Source organism: Mauremys mutica, chromosome 2, assembly GCF_020497125.1.
Source record: "Mauremys mutica isolate MM-2020 ecotype Southern chromosome 2, ASM2049712v1, whole genome shotgun sequence".
In the NCBI taxonomy this organism is placed as follows: Eukaryota; Metazoa; Chordata; order Testudines; family Geoemydidae; genus Mauremys; species Mauremys mutica.
This window is the reverse complement of record NC_059073.1, coordinates 223,254,755-223,273,393: the sequence shown is the minus strand read 5'-3', so window position 1 is coordinate 223,273,393 and position 18,639 is coordinate 223,254,755. Positions and strand designations below refer to the sequence as shown.

General features: G+C 41.7%; 1 protein-coding gene across 2 annotated transcripts in view; it reads right to left on the bottom strand.

The window, feature by feature from the left end:
- TOP2B (DNA topoisomerase II beta) overlaps nt 1–18,639 on the bottom strand; it is a 137,498-nt gene that overhangs the window by 74,637 nt on the left and 44,222 nt on the right. For both annotated transcript variants that reach the window (XM_045003214.1, XM_045003213.1), the window contains exons 3-6: nt 14,857–14,947; nt 4,595–4,658; nt 2,919–3,064; nt 921–1,018 (exon numbers count right to left, since the gene is read on the bottom strand). In XM_045003214.1, coding sequence (XP_044859149.1) covers nt 921–1,018; nt 2,919–3,064; nt 4,595–4,658; nt 14,857–14,947 — 399 coding nt within the window. The remainder of the gene's footprint in view (nt 1–920; nt 1,019–2,918; nt 3,065–4,594; nt 4,659–14,856; nt 14,948–18,639) is intronic.

Here is an 18,639-nt window from a genome sequence, read left to right as displayed (position 1 = left end):
TCTAAGTGTACAAGAACAAACCAAGCAGCAGGCTGATTGTCCACGTTCTTTGCTGGGGGGAGGGAGTGAACACAAGATGAAACAGCTCACTTGTGCAAATTTTTTTCTTACATAATTTTTCTTGAAAATGCCCAGTGCTATACTCTGCAAATTTTAAAAGCACACTCTATAGAAATCTACATTCATGCCATCATTAATATGATTGTTAGCAGTTCTGCAGAAAATATAAAAAAATTAATAGCCTTGTAAACAACAGCTTTTTACAAATCGTTTGCTCCTCATTACAGTGCTATATTGAATAGTTGGAAACTGAAGATTTATCCACCAAAGAGACAAAGTAAAAGTAACAGCAGTGAAAGGATTCCAAACAGAATACCCCTAACCAAAGTGCCTCAAACCTATATCAAAGTGACCACCTCTAAGAGTGAGAAGGTAGATCAATTTACATGCCCATTCAATCCTTGGTCTGTGTGCTCAGAATGTCGACAATAGACTAGACGGGTTGATGTATTTTACAAAGTGGTTGCTGGTCCATTAGGGTTAAGGATATTAATAAGAAACATACACAGAAAAAAACTGTTTAGTATATGATTGTACAAAGTTTTGTTTTATTTAGATTTTTAAAAACAAGGAGCAGGACAATCTTTAAGAAAGTACTACGATTCTCAGACTACAGCAGTTCCTATCCATTTTTAGCATATTAGTAAGATTATAAAGAACAAATATAAATTTGTTACTTGAGAAAAATTCTTCAAATCTAACGAGTACCAACAATAATTTTACTCAATTAACCGTGGTGCCTACATAATTGTTACTGCTGGATTTTCGATAATTTATTTTATGGATCCCAGAAAATGTGTTAAAACTTAAGTTTCTAATTAGAAAAATGTAGAAGAGAAAGATCAAAAACACTTGCATACCTGTTTGAAACTGTGTTTATATTCTTTGCAAGCAGTTTCAACTGTAAATTTTGTACTGAATATATTACAAAGTTTTGCACCATAACCATTACGACCACCTGGAACAACAATTAAATGTGGTAAGTTTTTAAAAGCAGAAATTACCTGTATCATATTACAAATTACTTCAATGAAATAAAATGTTCCCATATCAGGGACTTCTACCAGGTGCAAGGGCCATGCTAACAGACATCAGTAAAGGACTGAGATCTAATTTAATAACTTTTTGACCTGGAAGTTCACAAGGAAGTGCACACACTGTTTGCATTTTACAATCTGACTGGTTATCAACCTGGGACTAAATGTTACCCACCCATGGGGAGCAGTTTTGCAGAAGAGGTAAAGGGGTGCTTTACCAGTCCTGGAATTCCCATGGATGCACTAACTCCATGGGCAACTCCTGGCAAAATCCCATGAATCTTGATATTTCTTTGAGAAAAGGAAACATCTCCACACACACATTAGGCCCCCTCTGCTGGCAACACTCTCAGAAACCCTGCTGCCAGTGACTACTGATATGTCTGCACCCCAAATCCCCTATTTCAAGGGGAACAGAAGGTACAGAATATGGTTAGTTAATCTAGTATTATCTACAGCTCATATTTCCACTTAAAAATGCACTAGGGATTGGGTTGAAAGTTGAAAGTTCAGTGAATTTAATAGAATCAGATCTTATGTACATGGCAGCATATGCCACAGCATGACTGCTTCCCAACTTCGCCCCTTCCTGTCCTTGCATATGCACCTTAACACAAAGAACCATATCTGCATATTGTTTGCATAGAGAAACTTCCCTGGTTTCCCAGGGATGAGGTAAAAAATGAGCTTCCCTCTTCCACCCAAATGTGGATACATTTGCTCTTTTGCTCCTCTTCCTTGCATGGAATGGAGGGGCACACAGGAACCCTGATTATAAATGTAACTATTTAAGCTATAATTATACATCACAGCTCAATTTAATATCAAGAATGTGAGGGAATAGAATCCCTGGCTTAAATCAAGCATGGAGCAAAAAAGCCATATCCAAGGCCCCAAAAAACTTTAGCGCTGCACCTGAATCCCGACCAGCAATGTACATATTATTCCATTCTTGTGTGTCACTTGAGAAGAAACTTGCAACCATACTGAATTATCATAGTTTAGTTGCACAAATAGATGCACTAGAACGATAAAAAACATACTTTCATTTGTGACCTAAATCAGGATTATTATATGTTTAACTACTGAATCGGGGCCTAACAGTCTGCATCATCCAGTCTACTAAACTTTTCCTTCTATTTTGGCAGTTTAACATTTTTAATATTTGTATATGCATATAAACTACTATTTTAGATTAACCTTATATGATGTATTAAATGTAAATTTGTAATTAATTAAAATATATTATATATTTTGAATCCTGAGATTATACAAAACACACTATATAATATTTAAATAGTCGAAGAATTGGGATTTTCTTTGTCAGGACAATGCTAAGGGGACAGCTACATATAAATGGGTGTTGTTAGTTACCTGCAAGAATACAGTTCTCTTTAAACCAGGGATCGGCAACCTTCAGCACTGGCCCGCCAGGGTAAGCACCCTGGGTAAGCATCCCTCGGCCTGCGCCGCTTCCCGCAGCCCCCATTGGCCTGGGACGGCAAACTGCGGCCAATGGGAGCCGCGATCGGCTGAACCTGCAAACGCAGCAGGTAAACAAACCGGCTCAGCCCGCCAGGGTGCTTATTCTGGCGGGCCACGGGCCAAAGGTTGCCGATCACTGCTCTAAACAGTATTTGTGTAAAAAACAAAAACAAAAAGTTTGTTTTCAGATAATTTTATAGAAATACAGTTAAACTGGCAAATATGACTAGGAAGTACACAAATAGTCATCTCTCACCATGACTCAAGAAAAGAAAACTCAGAAAATAATTAACTGTTTAACCAGCCAAAAACAAAGCATATTAATAAGGGTCTTGCCTGTAACTTTTTTCTCATCGTCGTCATAGTTGCTAGATGTTAATAGCTGTCCAAAGATTAAAGCAGGAACATACACTTTTTCTACTTTGTGTTCCACAACTGGAATTCCTTTCCCATTATTCCAGATACTAATAATGTTTGATTCACTGGGAAAAAAAAATAGTGACATCCATTCAAATAATTTATCAGTTTTTACATATATTTAATTAATATAAATCAAGAATATACTACCAATGGGTGTATACTCTAGCAATTTAAAACCATTTTTATTGTGTTTACTGGCATCTTTTTGTCAATTTTATTTATCAAGAAACATCTGTTTAAAATGCTAGTATATGAAGAACATTATTATTATTAAATTTGTTTAAAAACTTTCCTTTATAAAAATAATTCTTGTGACTTTTTTTTTTTTTTTGAGAACTCTAATGTCTCCTTGGTGTAAAGCAGGTCTTTGAAATCTGGCCACATGATAGTCCTGAGGTCAGGGAGATGGCTTTTGTTGGCCTTGTGAAAATCCACTGAGATCTGACCTAGTTATAACCTGCTGAAAAAAAATCACCGTTTCTCATGTATAATTTGCCTACTGGTTCATTTTTGGCAGCATGCCAAAATCCCTCAACCTTCTATATGACTGCACATACACCCACTGCCTTGGTTTCTTACTTCAGCATTTCACGTAGTTCAAACTCTGGATGGGAGATAGCCAAAATTGATAATCATCTTCATTCTTCTCCCATTCCCTGTCCAATGAGAATGTGCAATGCACTGGAAATCAGAGGACGGTGAGTTTCTGACTCACTTGTCCTAATGACTGGTGTTAATAATTCTATGCCCTTCACAATTCTTATTATTGAGTTAATGCCTGTTAACGCCTATTGAGAGTTCAGATAAAATGGGAACAGAATCCAGATCTCTAATATGGCAATCCCAAATCCCATCCACACAGCTACAATGCCTCTCAAAAAGAACTTGCCATATTTTTATCCTTAGCTATGCTGTTTATAAATGGTGCTGCTCTACCCCAATATAACGCTGTCCTCGGGAGCCAAAAAATCTTACCTCGTTAGAGGTGAAACCGTGTTATATCGAACTTGGTTTGATCCACCAGAGTGTGCAGCCCCGCCAGAGCACTGCTTTACCGTGTTATATCCGAATTCGTGTTATATCGGGCCACGTTATATGGGGGCAGAGGTGTATATGCAACCCACTGGTTCAGTGTGTTATGCATCCTCGCCTAGTAAATGGTTCACATAAAATAGCCATATGCTGTTGCCAGCTAAAATAGTTAGTCCGGTAGCTCAAGAGATAGAAGTCAATGCTGCAGAGCTCAAGGTTCAGCATTCAAACCCCATTTGTGATCTAATTGATGGGCTATTAAAACTGTACACTGTCAAACTTGTCTCAACTTTGAATGTTAAGATTATTTCAGGTTTTATCAGCTTTGTATACAAAATTTATTAAAGGGTGGTTTAGATAAGCAAGTTACTTTAAATTTAAAATGGTGATAATTATTCTTCACATTTTCAGAACAATTTCTCCTTCAAATATAAAGCTAGAGTATATACTTTCAGTACAATATAAGAAAATGGTAAATTTCGCTGAATATAATCTGTTGTAAAAAGTTGAAGGCCAATTTCCCAGACAGAGAAGGGCAGCTAGAAAGTTCTTGTACTTACGGATCAATGGAAATTTTAATACAGGTCATATTCTTGTCTCTCTGCTTATTGTCAGCCGCGTTTACTACGAAACAAATTCACACTTTTTAGGGGCAGTAATAACAACCAGTTACTTGATGTACACTAATTATATACACATTCCATTACAAGTTACAATGTACAGAAAATGTTTGAGAAACTCCCCTTCTGACATGTTCTTTACTTTCTTACTGAAATCAGGAAAAATAACTAGGTATCTACAACATTCTGAAGGAAACAATTTGATTCCTTCAGTCAGACTTTCTGGGATTAATTTTTCTATTTCAAACAACTAAGCTATGTTAGAGGTAATCACAAAAGAATACTTTATAGGCCCATTTTCATAACTGATTCTAACATATTATTCACCTCTACCCTCATTATTTCCCTTTTGCAATGCTATGGAATCTTACTACAAGTTGTATTATACTTTCACTCATTATTACCTATTTCTCCCTGGCCCAAAATCCCTAAATAATCACTTAGAGAAGAATATTTCTAAAGATAAACACAAATTAAAAATTCATCAGCTCTAACAGATTGCTATTATTATTATTTGTATTACAGTAGCACCTTATCTGGTATCAAGGCCCCATTGTGATAGGCATTGTACAAACACATATCAAAAAGATGATCCCAACTCAAATAGTGTAAGGAGTTAAATTTACAATTAATTAGTATTCTAGGTGACTACAGCACAAAGCAGCCATTCATACCAGCATGTTAAATTTGGTTCTAGACTAATCCTCATTCAATGGTGTTTTGGGTAGATAATTAATTATATCTATTATATTAAAATTACTTTTTTCCTAGTAGAGAGACATGGTGGGGAAAGTATTAACTTTTATTGGACCAAGCAGCTGAATACAATCGGGGGTGGTAGGGAGGAAATTCAGTTTATTATGTTCTGAATTTTCTTAATGGAAGTTAAAATAACTAAAAATATTAACTAAAAAAAGAACACATAGAATGCATCACCAAATTAGTTTCTCTTTCAAAGTATGCTCATATACACATTCCCCATTGTGAGCCCAATCCTGCAAGTTACCATAAGTGGAACTTGTGCTGAAGTTAAAGGGAAATTCTTTTTAAAGAGCTTGAATGATTGATTCCAAACCGTGTTAACTCAGAATAGCTATAAAAGCCAGGTTATAAAGAAGTTAAAATTTGATCAGGAAATTAATTAAACTACATTTGAATTTGTGTGTACTACAAGCAACTGAGCTCCGAAATTCTAAGGTTGTCATCAAACATGAAAATGTATTACAGTAATTTTCAGAATATGCCTCATCAGATAAAATATGGATTAAAATAAACACTCGAAGGACAGAAAGATAAACTCTGAGAAAAATAAAACACATTTTAATGGATGGAAAGAGAATACAGTATATCCCAGTGCAATATGAAATCAGACACATTTCAAACGCTCTTGTTAAAGACCATTAAGCAGGAAGTTTCATTAAAAAGAATGCACAATTACAAGTGTAATTTTATGACGCTTTTATATAGGCCAGTGGTTCTCAAACAATTGTCTATGAAGCACAAGATGGCAATCTGCAAAGAGGTGACAAATTCTATGGTGCTAACTTCTCCTCTCATGAACCCCTGTTGGGCACCTTCCTTTTGAAAGGGGTAGGCTGGAAATGACTTCCTTTTAAAGCCTGTAAATTATATTGCTGAGTCAGCAACAGGAGCATAGAAAAAGTGATACAAGGTACTCATTTTCATACCTGTAGCGGGGTGGTCACCCACTACTGCCTTAAAAGGCTTAAAACAGCCTGGGGAGAAGGCTGTGGCAGGGAAGGAAAAGAGGGGCTGATTGGGGAAAGCAGCCTCAGCTGGGGGCCACGCCCCAATCAGGCCAAGGCTGGCATAATAAGGGCCCAGCTGGCCCTTATAAGAGGGTGGGGCCAGAAGCCAGAGAAGGACTCTCTCTGTAGCGGTAAAGAGGAAAGGGCCTGGCTGCCTGGAAGCTGAGAAGGTACCAAGACTGGAGCAGGGCCAGAGGAAGGCCAGAGGAGCTCCAGCCTAGAAACCCCGCAGGCTGCAGGCCTTGTTAAAGGCCAGAAAAAGGTACTGTGGGGAAGGGCTGGGGGAAGGCCCAAGGAGCTGGGGAGCTCTGGCCAAAGAAGGTACTGGGGTTGCAGGGGGCAGCCCAAGGGTAGGCAGAGGCAGCAGGTCCAAACCCCCCCTTGCCAGTGATGAGTGCAGGGCTGGCTCCAGGCACCAGCTTATCAAGCAGGTGCTTGGGGCGGCAACTCCGGAGAGGGGCGGCACTTTCACGTATTCGGCGGCAATTCGGCAGAGGGTCCCTCGCTCCCGCTCGGAGCGAAGGACCTCCCGCTGAATTGCCGCAGATCGCGATCGTGGCTTTTTTTTTTTGGCTGCTTGGGGCGGCCAAACCCCTGGAGCCGGCCCTGGATGAATGGCATTTACACTGCAGTCTGCCCCAGTGAACGGGGGCTAGATCAAGACTGGCAGTAGCCATAGTCTGAGGTGAGGTGGGAATAGAGAGTGGAGGTTCCCTGGGGAGGGGAGATCTAGATCTGTGGGGGTACTGTCAGGGGGCAGCACCCTGGCCTGAAAGGGGCACTGGGGTCCAGGAGGACGACCAGCAGGAGGCGCCACACCGGTGAGTCCTTTCCCGTGACCAGGGGCGGCTCTAGGCATTTTGCCACCCCAAGCATGGCAGGCAGGCTGCCTTTGGTGGCTTGCCTGCGGAGGGTCCGCTGGTCCTGCGGCTTCAGGAGGTCCTCCGGGAGGTCCTTCAGCCTTGCCTGTGGGAGGTCCTCCGAAGCCGCGGGACCAGTGAACCCTCCGCAGGCAAGCCGCCGAAGGCAGCCTGCCTGCCGCCCTCGCAGCGCCGGCAGAGCACCCCCCGCAGCTTGCCACCCCAAGCATGCGCTTGGCGTGCTGGGGTCTGGAGCCGCCCCTGCCCGTGACAATACCACTCACTGTTTATAAGAAATTTATAAATTTGAAAGTAAAATCTCTCCATTTAGCCAAAAGAAGAGGTTACTCACCTTACTTAATAACTGCGGTTCTTTGAGATGTGTGTCCATATGGGTGCTCCACTCTAGATGTCTTTGTGTCCCTGCACCTAAGATCAGAGATTTTTGGTAGCAGTGTCAGTTTGGGCTGCACATGCGCTCTCCTCATCTCACACTGTGTTTGATCGCTATATAATGCTGTACGGCCAAACCACCCTCAGTTCCTTCTCTACTGCAGAGCTCACATACAACAACTCCGAAGCAGAGGGGACGAAGGCAGGTAGTGGAGCACCCATAGAGGGACACATCTCAAAGAACTACAGTTAAAGCACAAGGCAAGTAACCTCTTCTTCTTTGAGTAGTGTCCTTATGGGTGCTCCACCCTAAAGTGACTATATAGCAGCGCCCCTGCTATAAGGATGGGACTTCGGAGTTGAGTTCATTACTAATGATAATACAGTCAAACCAAATAACACATCTGATGCTGAGTCACAAGTGACTGCATAATGCTTGGCAAATGGGTGAGCAGATGCCCAGGTAACTGGTCTGTAAATTTCTGTGACTGGAATTATGCCAACTCTCCTGTTGGCATAATTACTCCACCTCAATGAGAGGCGGAAGCTATGTCGGCAGCAGAGCTACTCCTGCTGACACAGCGCAGTGTGGACACGGCTTTAAGTCAATGTAGCCTGCATCACTCAGGGGTGTGTGGCTTCTTCACACCCATGAGCAACATAACTTTTCAGCAATAGTGTACACAAACCCTTTGTTTAGATACTGGGTTTCCTTATATATGCCTGTGTTGAAGGGGAAGAGTCTCATAGATTTTCTGAATGGCTTGATCCTTTCCAGATAAAAAGCTAATGCTCTCCTGATGTCGAGTGTGTGCAGTGTTGCCTCCCTTTTATCCCGGTGAGGAATAAAAGGGAAAGAATGATGGAAGGTGGATACGTTGATTCATGTGGAAGGCTGAAGGTATTTTTGGTAGGAACTTGGGGTTCAGCCATAATGTGACCCTGTCCTTGAAAAAAACTGTAAAGGAGGGGTATGCCATTAGGACCCCTATTTCTCCCACTCGCCAAGCAGATGTGAAGGCTACCAGGAATGCGGTTTTCGTAGAGAGATGCAGAAGTGAGCAAGTGGCCATGGGCTAAAGGGAGATCTTGTAAAACAGTTTAAGACAAGATTAAGGTCCCACAGTGGTGCAGGATCTCTGATTGGAGAGTAAAGGTTACTCATGCCTTTAAGAAATCTTTTTGTTATGAGATAAGCAAATACCAAATGACCATCTATCTGCTGATGGAAGGCACTGATGACTGTGAGGTGTACTTTCACCCAGCACAGAGATAGCCCTAATTTCTTCAATTCTAGAATGTAGTCTAGCACGACTGGTAAAGGAGAGCATGTAGTGATAACCTGTCTTGTGTCACACCAGATTTGGAATCTCTTCCATTTCTGAATGTATGTGTGACAAGTAGTTGTTTTTCTGCTATGTAACAGAATTTCATTTACCTCCTCAGAACAGTTTCTTACCACATTCTGGAGCCATACTTTCAGGTGGAGAACTTTCAGATTTGGGTGATGGATCTGGCATGTTTAGAGAGATGATGTGGGACAGGGTGGAGAATGATTAGTGGGCAGACCACCAGCTGAAGAACATATGGAAATCATGTCCGTCTTGGCCATGTTGGAGCTATAAAAATAACTCTGGCCTTTTCTTTCTTTATTTTGTATATTGCTTCAGATATTAGCAGAATTGGAGGAAATGCATATAAAAGATGTCTATTCCATTTGAGGAGAAAAGCATCTTTGATAGAACAATGACCCCATCCTGTTCTGGAGCAGAACTGAGGGCATTTCTTCTTCTTGACTGCGATGAAGAGGTCTATCTTTGGAGTTCCCCAATGCGTGAATATGCTGTGAAGGATTCTAGTGTCTATTTCCCATTCGTGATCTTGGGAGAATTTTCTGCTGTGCATATCTGCTGTAGTGTTCTGAATGCCTAGGAGGTAAATTGCTGAGATGCTGATCTGGTGACAAATGCACCAATTCCATAATGTCACTGCCTTGGCACGCAGGGAAGGTGATCTTTCCCCTCCTCAGCGGTTTATGTAGAGCATAAATGCAATGTTGTCTATCATAATCTTTACATGCTTGTCTTTGAGTATTGAGAGGTAGTGAGAGGAGGCATTTCTGACTGCTCTGCGCTCTAGTAGGCTGATAGGTATTATGGATTCCAACAAGGACCATTTGTCCTAAACTGTATAGGTGTCCAAGTAGGCTCCCCATCCCAATAGGAATGCAACTGTCATTAAAATTAACGATGGGTGGTTGGATGAAGTGAACCCACACACACATGTTGTGAGGATCTGCCCACCAGTCAGGAGAGTTTTTGACTGTCAAGGGCATTCATAGAAGTTTTAGATTGTGTCTTCTCAGAACATATATCGTTCTGAACCATCCTTGAAGACAATGCATGTGGAGTCTCACATGCTGTACAACAAAGATGTACCGCCATGTGCCCCAGTAGTTGGAGGCAGCTTCTGGCCGAGATCTGAAGATTGGCTTGAGCTGTCGAGATTAAGCTGGCAAGATGTTAAATATGTGCAATGGGAGGAAAGCTTTGGCCTCCACTGCATCTAGGTAGGCTCCTATGAACTTCAGTTGCTGTACTGTGGTCAAAGTGGATTTTTGAGTATTTAGTTGAAGTCCCAGCTGTAAAAATAGGTCCATGGTCTCTTGTGTGGTTGACAATGCATCATAAAAGGAAAGTGCTTTGAGCAGGTAATTATCTAAATATGGAAATATCATGATTCCTTGTTCACGAAGGTGTGCCATCGCAACATAGAGGACTTTGGAGAAGATCTTGGGTGCCAATGATAGGCCAAACGGGAGCACTTTGTACTGGAAATTATTCTGCCCTAGAATGAATCTCAGAAACTTCCTGTGCGATGGATGAATCATGATATGAAAGTAAGCGTCTTGTAGGTTGAGGGCCAAGAACCAATCCCCCTGAGATGGGGTCCAGAGATGGGATTACTGCTGCCGAGGTAACCATCTTGAAATGTACTTTACAAATCTGAGCACCCTTAGATCTAGAATGGTCTCCAACTGTCATTCCTTTTCTGTATCAGGAAATATTTGGAATAGAAACTCTTTCCTTTGTGTTGGTTCGAAACTGGTTCTATAGAACCTAGTTTCAAATAAAAGATGCTCAGGAGAGAGTTTCCTGAAGAGGGACGGGATGGGAGAGTGGGGAGGAGGTAAAGTGGATTAAATATCACTTGGTGATAACCTCTAGTTTCCACTTGTCTGTGGTTATACACTTCCAAGATTGATGGAAAGGGGTAAGGTGGTCACCAAATTGATGGAGATGCTCTGGCTGTTACAGCAAATGAAACGGGGGGTGTGGTAACTCAGGGCCTGGTCCAAGATCTCAAAATTGTTGTTTAGATGTAGATGGCTGTGATGTTGGTGATTGTGGGGCAAATAATCTATGTTTCTGTACCCTCTGTCTCTTGCTTTGGAGCTCATAATATCTGTGAAGAGGAATAAAGTGTGATCTCTGTGTCATTTGGTATTTACTGGGTCTTCTCTTTTGGGCAGGAGTGTAAATACCCAGAGAGCATAACATTTCCCTGGCATCTTTTAATGAGTAGAGAGATTTGTCAGTTTTGTCCATGAACAATTTTGATCCCTCAAATGGGAGGTCCTCCACTGTGGCTTGCATCTTCTTTGGAAAGCCAGACAGATGAAGCCATGATGCTCTCCTCATGACAACTACCGTAGCAATTTAGCTGTGTCCACAGCATACAGCAAAACCTGCAATGCTGCCCTCGCCAGGAGCTGATCGTCAGTAATAATTGCTTGAAACTGGTGTTTTTCATCTGACAGGAGGTATTCAATAAACTCAATTAATTTAGAGTCAAGTGTGATTATACTTTGTCATAAGGGCTTGATAGTTAGTGATCCTAATTTGTAGAGTCGCTTAGGAATACGTTTTGCATCCAAATAAATCCAGTCATTTCCCATCTTTGTCACATGTTGTTTTAGCATGGTACCCTACATTCATTAACACCATAGACGACCAGTGAATCTGGGGAAGGATGAGAAATCAAAAAGCCCACATGCTTGAGGGCATATAATATTTCTTGTCTGCCCTTTTGCACACTGAGAGTGCAGTGGCTGGTGTTTGCCAAATAGCTTTTGCTGGGTCCAGCAGTGCCTCATTGATAGGGAGTGCAATTTTTTCTGATGCCGACGTCTGCAGGAAGTCATGCAGTCTGTGTTGTTACTGTTTAACTTCAAGTGGGATCTGAAGAGGTCTTGGAACTGTTTACAATCGTTTGGTGGCGGGGGGGGGAGGGATGATCACCTCGTCATACGAAGATGAAGACGTATTGGTCACCAGAGTGGCTTCTTTGTCCAATCTCTCCTCCTGTTCTTCAAAGATCTCCTTTTGAGGATCAGGAGTTCTGGCTATGGAAGCTGACAGGGATTGTCTCACTCTCTCTCTCTCTCTTTGGGTGACACTAGAGGACCTGGAGAATTGTTGCCTATATCCAGCTCACAGGTCCCAGTATGGCCACTGAGGTGGTGGAAAAGGCATGGGTGGGGCCCCAACACTGTCCATACCAACCATGTGGGTCTCATCTACTCTGGTGGTATCTTGGAGGAGCACAGGTTTCTATTCCGGTAGCACCCTGTTGCTGCAGTAGAGAACCATGGGCCGACACAGAATATAAATCATCCCCTTTCTCCTCTTCATCATCATCACTGGAGAGAGATGGAGCAATCATGGACAGCAGAGTAACCTGTCTCGATACTGCATGGTAAGTCTGGGGACCTGGCTGTAATGCATTCCGCAGTTATGTTGATACCCAATAATGGTGAATCGGGCATCTCTGAGACCAGCAAGTCTTTAGGGAAGAAAAATTCCTAAGGTACCTGAACAGTCATCGGTACCATTTAGGGCAGCAGCTTCAGTGCCACTGAAGCAGATATAGTTGTCAGTACCATAGGCACTCTGTGCTCCAAAGAATGGCCAGAAGGTGATACTGTGGCTTTTTGCAGCCCCAGAGTACTCGGTACTGACTGTCTGTATGACTCCATCATGCCATCTTAGAGGAGCTGGGTCTGTCTTTACCTCTCCTTTCCCCAGATGATGCCATTCTGTCCGAGCCTGCCCTCTTAGGTTCTTTGGTCTTACTTGTGACAGCCTCATAGGTACTTAATCATGCGCCAGTTAGTACCGAAGCAATCGACCATGCCGGGGATTTCGTCCTTTTAGGCAGTTCCCTGCTCTGGGAGCCTGTGGCCCATTTCTTTGCGGCTTTCAGAGAGGAATCTAAGGATTTCCTCTTTTAAGTCATTGGAGAATGCTGCTCAGATGCTGCTGTCAGTCTTGATGGGGATTGTTGTTGGCGGGGAGGATGGAGGGGGACGTGGCATCCCCAGGGCCAGGGTCAGAGTCTGGTCAGAATGAGCTTTCCATCATTAATAGTCTTAATTTCAGCTCATGACTCAGATTCTTGCCTTTAATCTGAGGCAAAACATGCACTTCTGAGGCATGTGTGTCTCTCCAAGGCAGCGAATGTAGCAGGAATGGCTGTCACTGACAGGAATGGCTTCCTGACAGGAGACACAATGTTTATACCCAGGGGAGCTGGGCATACCCTTTTTAGGGTTCACTTCCTTAATGGGAAGAACTAGGGAAGTCTAATATATACAATTCTAGAATTGAAAGAGAAAAATAAAAATAATAATTTTTAAGGAAATGAAATAAGAAGAAAAGAGAGAGAGATCCAACCAACCAAAGAGCTATTGCTACTAACAAAAGGAATTATTAAGAGGAAACACCAAGAGAAATCTCTGTGAATGGGCTCTGCTAAGACTCCATGTCAAGCCAAGGGCAGTTCAGAAGGAACTGAGGGCAGTTGGCTGTATAGCTCTATATAGCAATTGAATGTGGCGTGAGACAGACACTGCAACCAAACGGACACTGCAACCAAAAATTTCCAATCTTAGGTGCAAGGACACAGACACCTAGAGTGGAGTATCCACAGGGACACTACTCAAAGAAGAATGTATTCTTTCCTTTTCATTTCAGATGTCAGCACAGCTTTAGAGGTATAGGGTATTACTTCATTCTGACCTCAATGAAGTAAACAGCAAAACTCCCACTGACTTCTGTTCACACATGGTACGTGGAAGGACCACTGCCAACCTCAAGACCTTAAAAATCACCTTCCAGCCAAAGGATTAATTCTATTAAGACTAGGAGTACTTGTGGCACCTTAGAGACTAACAAATTTATTTTAGCATAAGCTTTCGTGGGCTACAGCTCACTTCTTCGGATGCATAGAATGGAACACACAGACAGGAGATATTTATACATACTGAGAACATGAAAAGGTGGAAGTATGCATACCAACTGGAAGAGTCCTATCAATTGAGATGAGCTATTGTCAGCAGGAGAAAAAAACCTTTGAAGTGATAATCCTCCTGTCTGTGTGTTCCATTCTATGCATCCGAAGAAGTGGGCTGTAGCCCACAAAAGCTTATGCTGAAATAAATTTGTTAGTCTCTAAGGTGCCACAAGTACTCCTGTTCTTTTTGTGGATACAGACTAACACGGCTGCTACTCTGAAATCTATTAAGACTAATACCTCAGCAGAGTCAAGGGATAGTTCCCTGTTGGGAAGTTACACCCTCCCGTGGCTCAAAGCCTGCAATTTCTGTGCCTGTTATAAAGCCAAATGTCTCAGGATGAGAAAGGTCATGCTGAGTCAAATGCTTGCATATTAAATTTCCAAGAGACACCTTTGTACTGCAGGAGGCAGCATTGGTGATTGTGGAGATGGTACTCTTTCATCTGAGTCTAGACTAAATCAAGTGTGTAAGTGTGTAGGGCTGCTGGAGGTTTCTTCTTTCAAATCAGTTAAAAAACTGAAGTCATGACTAGTTTTTCTTATTAAAAAAAATCCATAGTATCTGATTCTAGTGTCACTATAAAAAGTAAAACTTGGATATTTATATTCTGCCTTCTTGAAACTGCTCTGCAGTTTCAACTGGAGATAGTACCTCTTCCTAAACTGCTTCACCTCCTTTTCTAAACTGCTTCATTTCAGTAGTGGATCAAAGTATCTCTGTGCATAGTTTGTATCTTTTTAATAGGTCAGGTGCTTTCAGAACCTTCAGGAGGAAACGTGCTGCAGAGCTGTTAAAAACATTATCATTATTAAAAACACTTACCAAGAATTTCATCAAAGATCTTGTACAAGCCTGGGACAAAGGTAACTTCTCTGCAATTCATTCCGACCTCTTCATCATAAACCCACATTAACTACATATAAACAAAATAAAATAAAAATACTTATTGTCTTGGATTCAAAATGAAATGTTAATGTTGATACAATATGGATTATTTAACATTTCAATAATTCAATATAAAATTTTATTTTAATCTCTTCGCCGCATATCTTACTTAACATTAAACCAATCGGTCAGCCCTTCAAATTTAAAAAAAAAAAAAAAAAAGAGAAGTGGTAATTGCTTCTATGTTTATATCTGAGGCATTCTGTAACCATTTGATTGACCTATTATGTTAGGTAACCCACAGATTAAGCTATTGCAGCTATTTACTTTCCACTTACTTCATATTACAGTTATGGAGACAGATTCTGTCTACCGCTCTGGCCTCTACATTCCACTCTGGGAGCCCACAGGAAATATACTGCAGGCTGTTCTAACTTAAAATGAGGACCATTTCAACCTCTAGAACAGCCCAGAATTCAGAAGATACAAAGGTGGCATACAATAACTTCTCACTTTCCCGGGGTTCACGGTCAAATCCATGGTCAGAAATAGTATTATGTACAAATTTTACCTTAGCAGGATAAATAACAAATCATGATAGGTTACATTTCAGCAGCTGGATATACTAAAAATACCAACAAACACACGCTGAACCTGGTAATCTTGCACAGATGCACAACGTTTTTGTCTTTACATCACATTAACATAATACTTTTCCTAGCTAGCTATAAACCTAGCTTTGGTAACAAGCCCCTAAATTCCACTGGGAACTTATAAATGCCTCCTCCTACATTGGTGTACATACTATTCTCCACAAAAAATGGTTTTATTACAAATGGGCGATCTGCTGGTTTTGAGCTCTCAGAAGTGCACAGCACAGAGTAAAGGAAAAAATTGTCTTGCTTAATTTCTTTCCTAGTTTTCAGGTTTGACAATACTATTGTGATTTTTACTTTTCCATGCAGCTAACGGGTAGACCCAAACCAATCAATCTGGTTCAGATTAAGTCACATCTACTATAAGAAACCCCACGTGACATTATTCCCAAAGCTGTAACAATACTGATAAGTGTGTTAAACCTGGAGTTAATTCACTTGTATCTGCAGCGATTCAAATGGACTATATACATAGGTATACAAACATTTATATTGTATTTACTGATATGCATACATAAATATACACAAGTATCTGCAGGATAAGCAAGCATAAAATTTGTAGAGCTATCTAGGGATATCTATTCCACATATTACACTTAACATTCAGTCAATGATTTGTCAGGCTCAGAAACTAGAAAGAAAAGAGATATAGCAGGTGAAACAAATGCTCCCTCTCTTTCTCTCCTGTTTTCATGTCTGTAAATTCTTTTGCAAGTTATAAATAGTGGTAAAGATTTCAGGGAGAAGAAAACAACTCTGAGGCAACAATACACTGTACTTTTGAGTGGTTTTGAAGGAGGAACTAAACTCCTGAAGCAGATGATACTCTACCTCCCCCACATACCTAGGTTGACAGGACTCTTCTACCAAAGGAGAAGGGAAAGATTTTTTTGTCAGCAGGGAAGGATTTATTTTTATTTATTTGTTTTAGTAGCTGACAAAAGGATCAGTATTGAAACATATGGCAGTTTTTATATATATAATCTCTCTTCACATAATGCTTGTCTAGATTAGGAGAAGAATGTGGCTTCTCAGGGCCCCTCTTATCCAGTGACATACTGTCATAAATATAAAGGGAAGGTAACAACCTTTATGTATGCAGTAACATCAAATCCCTCCTAGCCAGAGGTACGGAATCACTTACCTGTAAGGGGTTAATCAGTTCAATTAACCTAGCTGGCACCTGACCAGAAGGACTGATGGGGAAAGAAGATACTTTCAAATCGCGGTGCAGGGGGGTTCCCTCTCGGGACAAAGAGAGAGACCAAGGGGTAATTTTATTCCTGTTTTGTAACTGGGAAGCAAAGTCAGAGGGGAAGCCTCTGTGTTTTAAATCTTTTTATTTACCTTGTAAAGTTATCTTCCATCCTGATTTTGCAGGTGTAATTTTTTACTTTTTTTTTTAAATAATTCTTCTTTTAAGAACCTAATTAATTTTCAATGTCCTAAAAACCAGGGACTTGGTCTGTGCTCACTTTGTTAACCTATTGGTTGGTATATTATTCTCAAGCCTTCCCAGGAAAGGGGGTAAAGGGCTTAGGGGGATATTTTGGGGGGGATAAGGCTCCAAGTGGCCCCTCCCTGAATGTTTGTTTAAATCACTTGGTGGTGGCAGCAATACCATCCAAGGACAAGGAAAGGAATTTGTGCCTTGGATAAGTTTTTAACCTAAGCTGGTGAAAAAGAAGCTTAGGGAGTCTTTCATGCAGGTCCCCACATCTGTACCCCAGAGTTCAGAGTTGGGAGGGAACCCTGACACATGCACTTTGAAAAGTAAAGCATCAGCCCCAGGAGCAAGACACTCTCCGGGCAGTAATACTGGGGGCAGAGGCAAAATCCAACGGGACTTCTCCTGAACCCTCCAGACCACATTGTTTGTTTGCTTTTTGGGGGGAAGGGAAATCTTCCTGGGGCATCAAGCTCCATGCAGCCCTACTCCCAGGCCTATGAGCTTGGAGAAAGTATAGCAGTACCTACTGGGGACAAAGACTCGCATGGCAGGAGCCTGCCCTCAGATTCCGCAGACTCCTGTGATATCACCAGACTCTCTTCAATTTAGATCCCTCACAATCTTCCAGCTCCAGAGCTCAATCCCATTCTCTAGGCCTTTCTACAGCCTTCCTTCCTCTCCCCCACTCAATGTTTTTTTCCCTTTTCCTCTGTCTTGTCTATTCCCTTGCTATTTATTCATTCTACTTACCTATTAAAAACCAAAACAAAAAAGTAATTAGCATGACTTTTACCAACAGTCACTCTGCTTTTATGTTCCATCCCTTTGTCCTGCCACTTTTCCATCTTGTCTATTTAGATTGTAAGGTCTTCACAACAGGGGTAGCCTCTTACTATGTGTTTGTACAACAGGGACAGATCTGACTGGGGCCTTTGAGCATTACTGTACTACAAATAATTAATACATGAGATCTCTCTGCTCACCAAGTAGATGTCAACCTGGTTGTGTGAGCTATAATTCTATTAGCCCTTTGGATAATTCGGTGTTAGGTTTCAGAAAAGACCATTTTAGAAGGAACTGGCTACCATAATATAAAACAGTAATAAGTACTACATAACAAATTCGAGATGCCAAAGAGAACTTGTATGACTTGTCCTGCTGTACCTAGTATAATTTTAATGGCAGCCCTCTTAATGCTGCTCCTTCTGAGTTTAATCATTTTGTGTCCACAGTTTTCTCTAGAGCAGGGTTCTCAAACTTCACTGCACCGTGACCCCCTTCTGACAACAAACATTACTCCCCCCAGGAGGGGGGACCGAAGCCTTAGCCCGCCCAAGCTCCACTGCCCGGCGGGGGAGGGGGTGTGGGCAGAGCCAAAGCCCTACTTCCCCAGGCTGGGGGCAAAGCCAAACCCAAGGGCTTCAGCCCCAGGCAGGGGGCCTCTAACCTGAGGCCTGCTGCCGAGGGCCGAAGTCCTTGGGCTTTGGTCCCGGGCCCTAGCAAGTCTAAGCCAGCCCTGGCGATGCCATTAAAACGGGGTCACGATCCACTTTGGGGTCATGACCCACAGTTTGAGAACCGCTGCTCTAGAGACTCAAGGATGAGACAGATTTG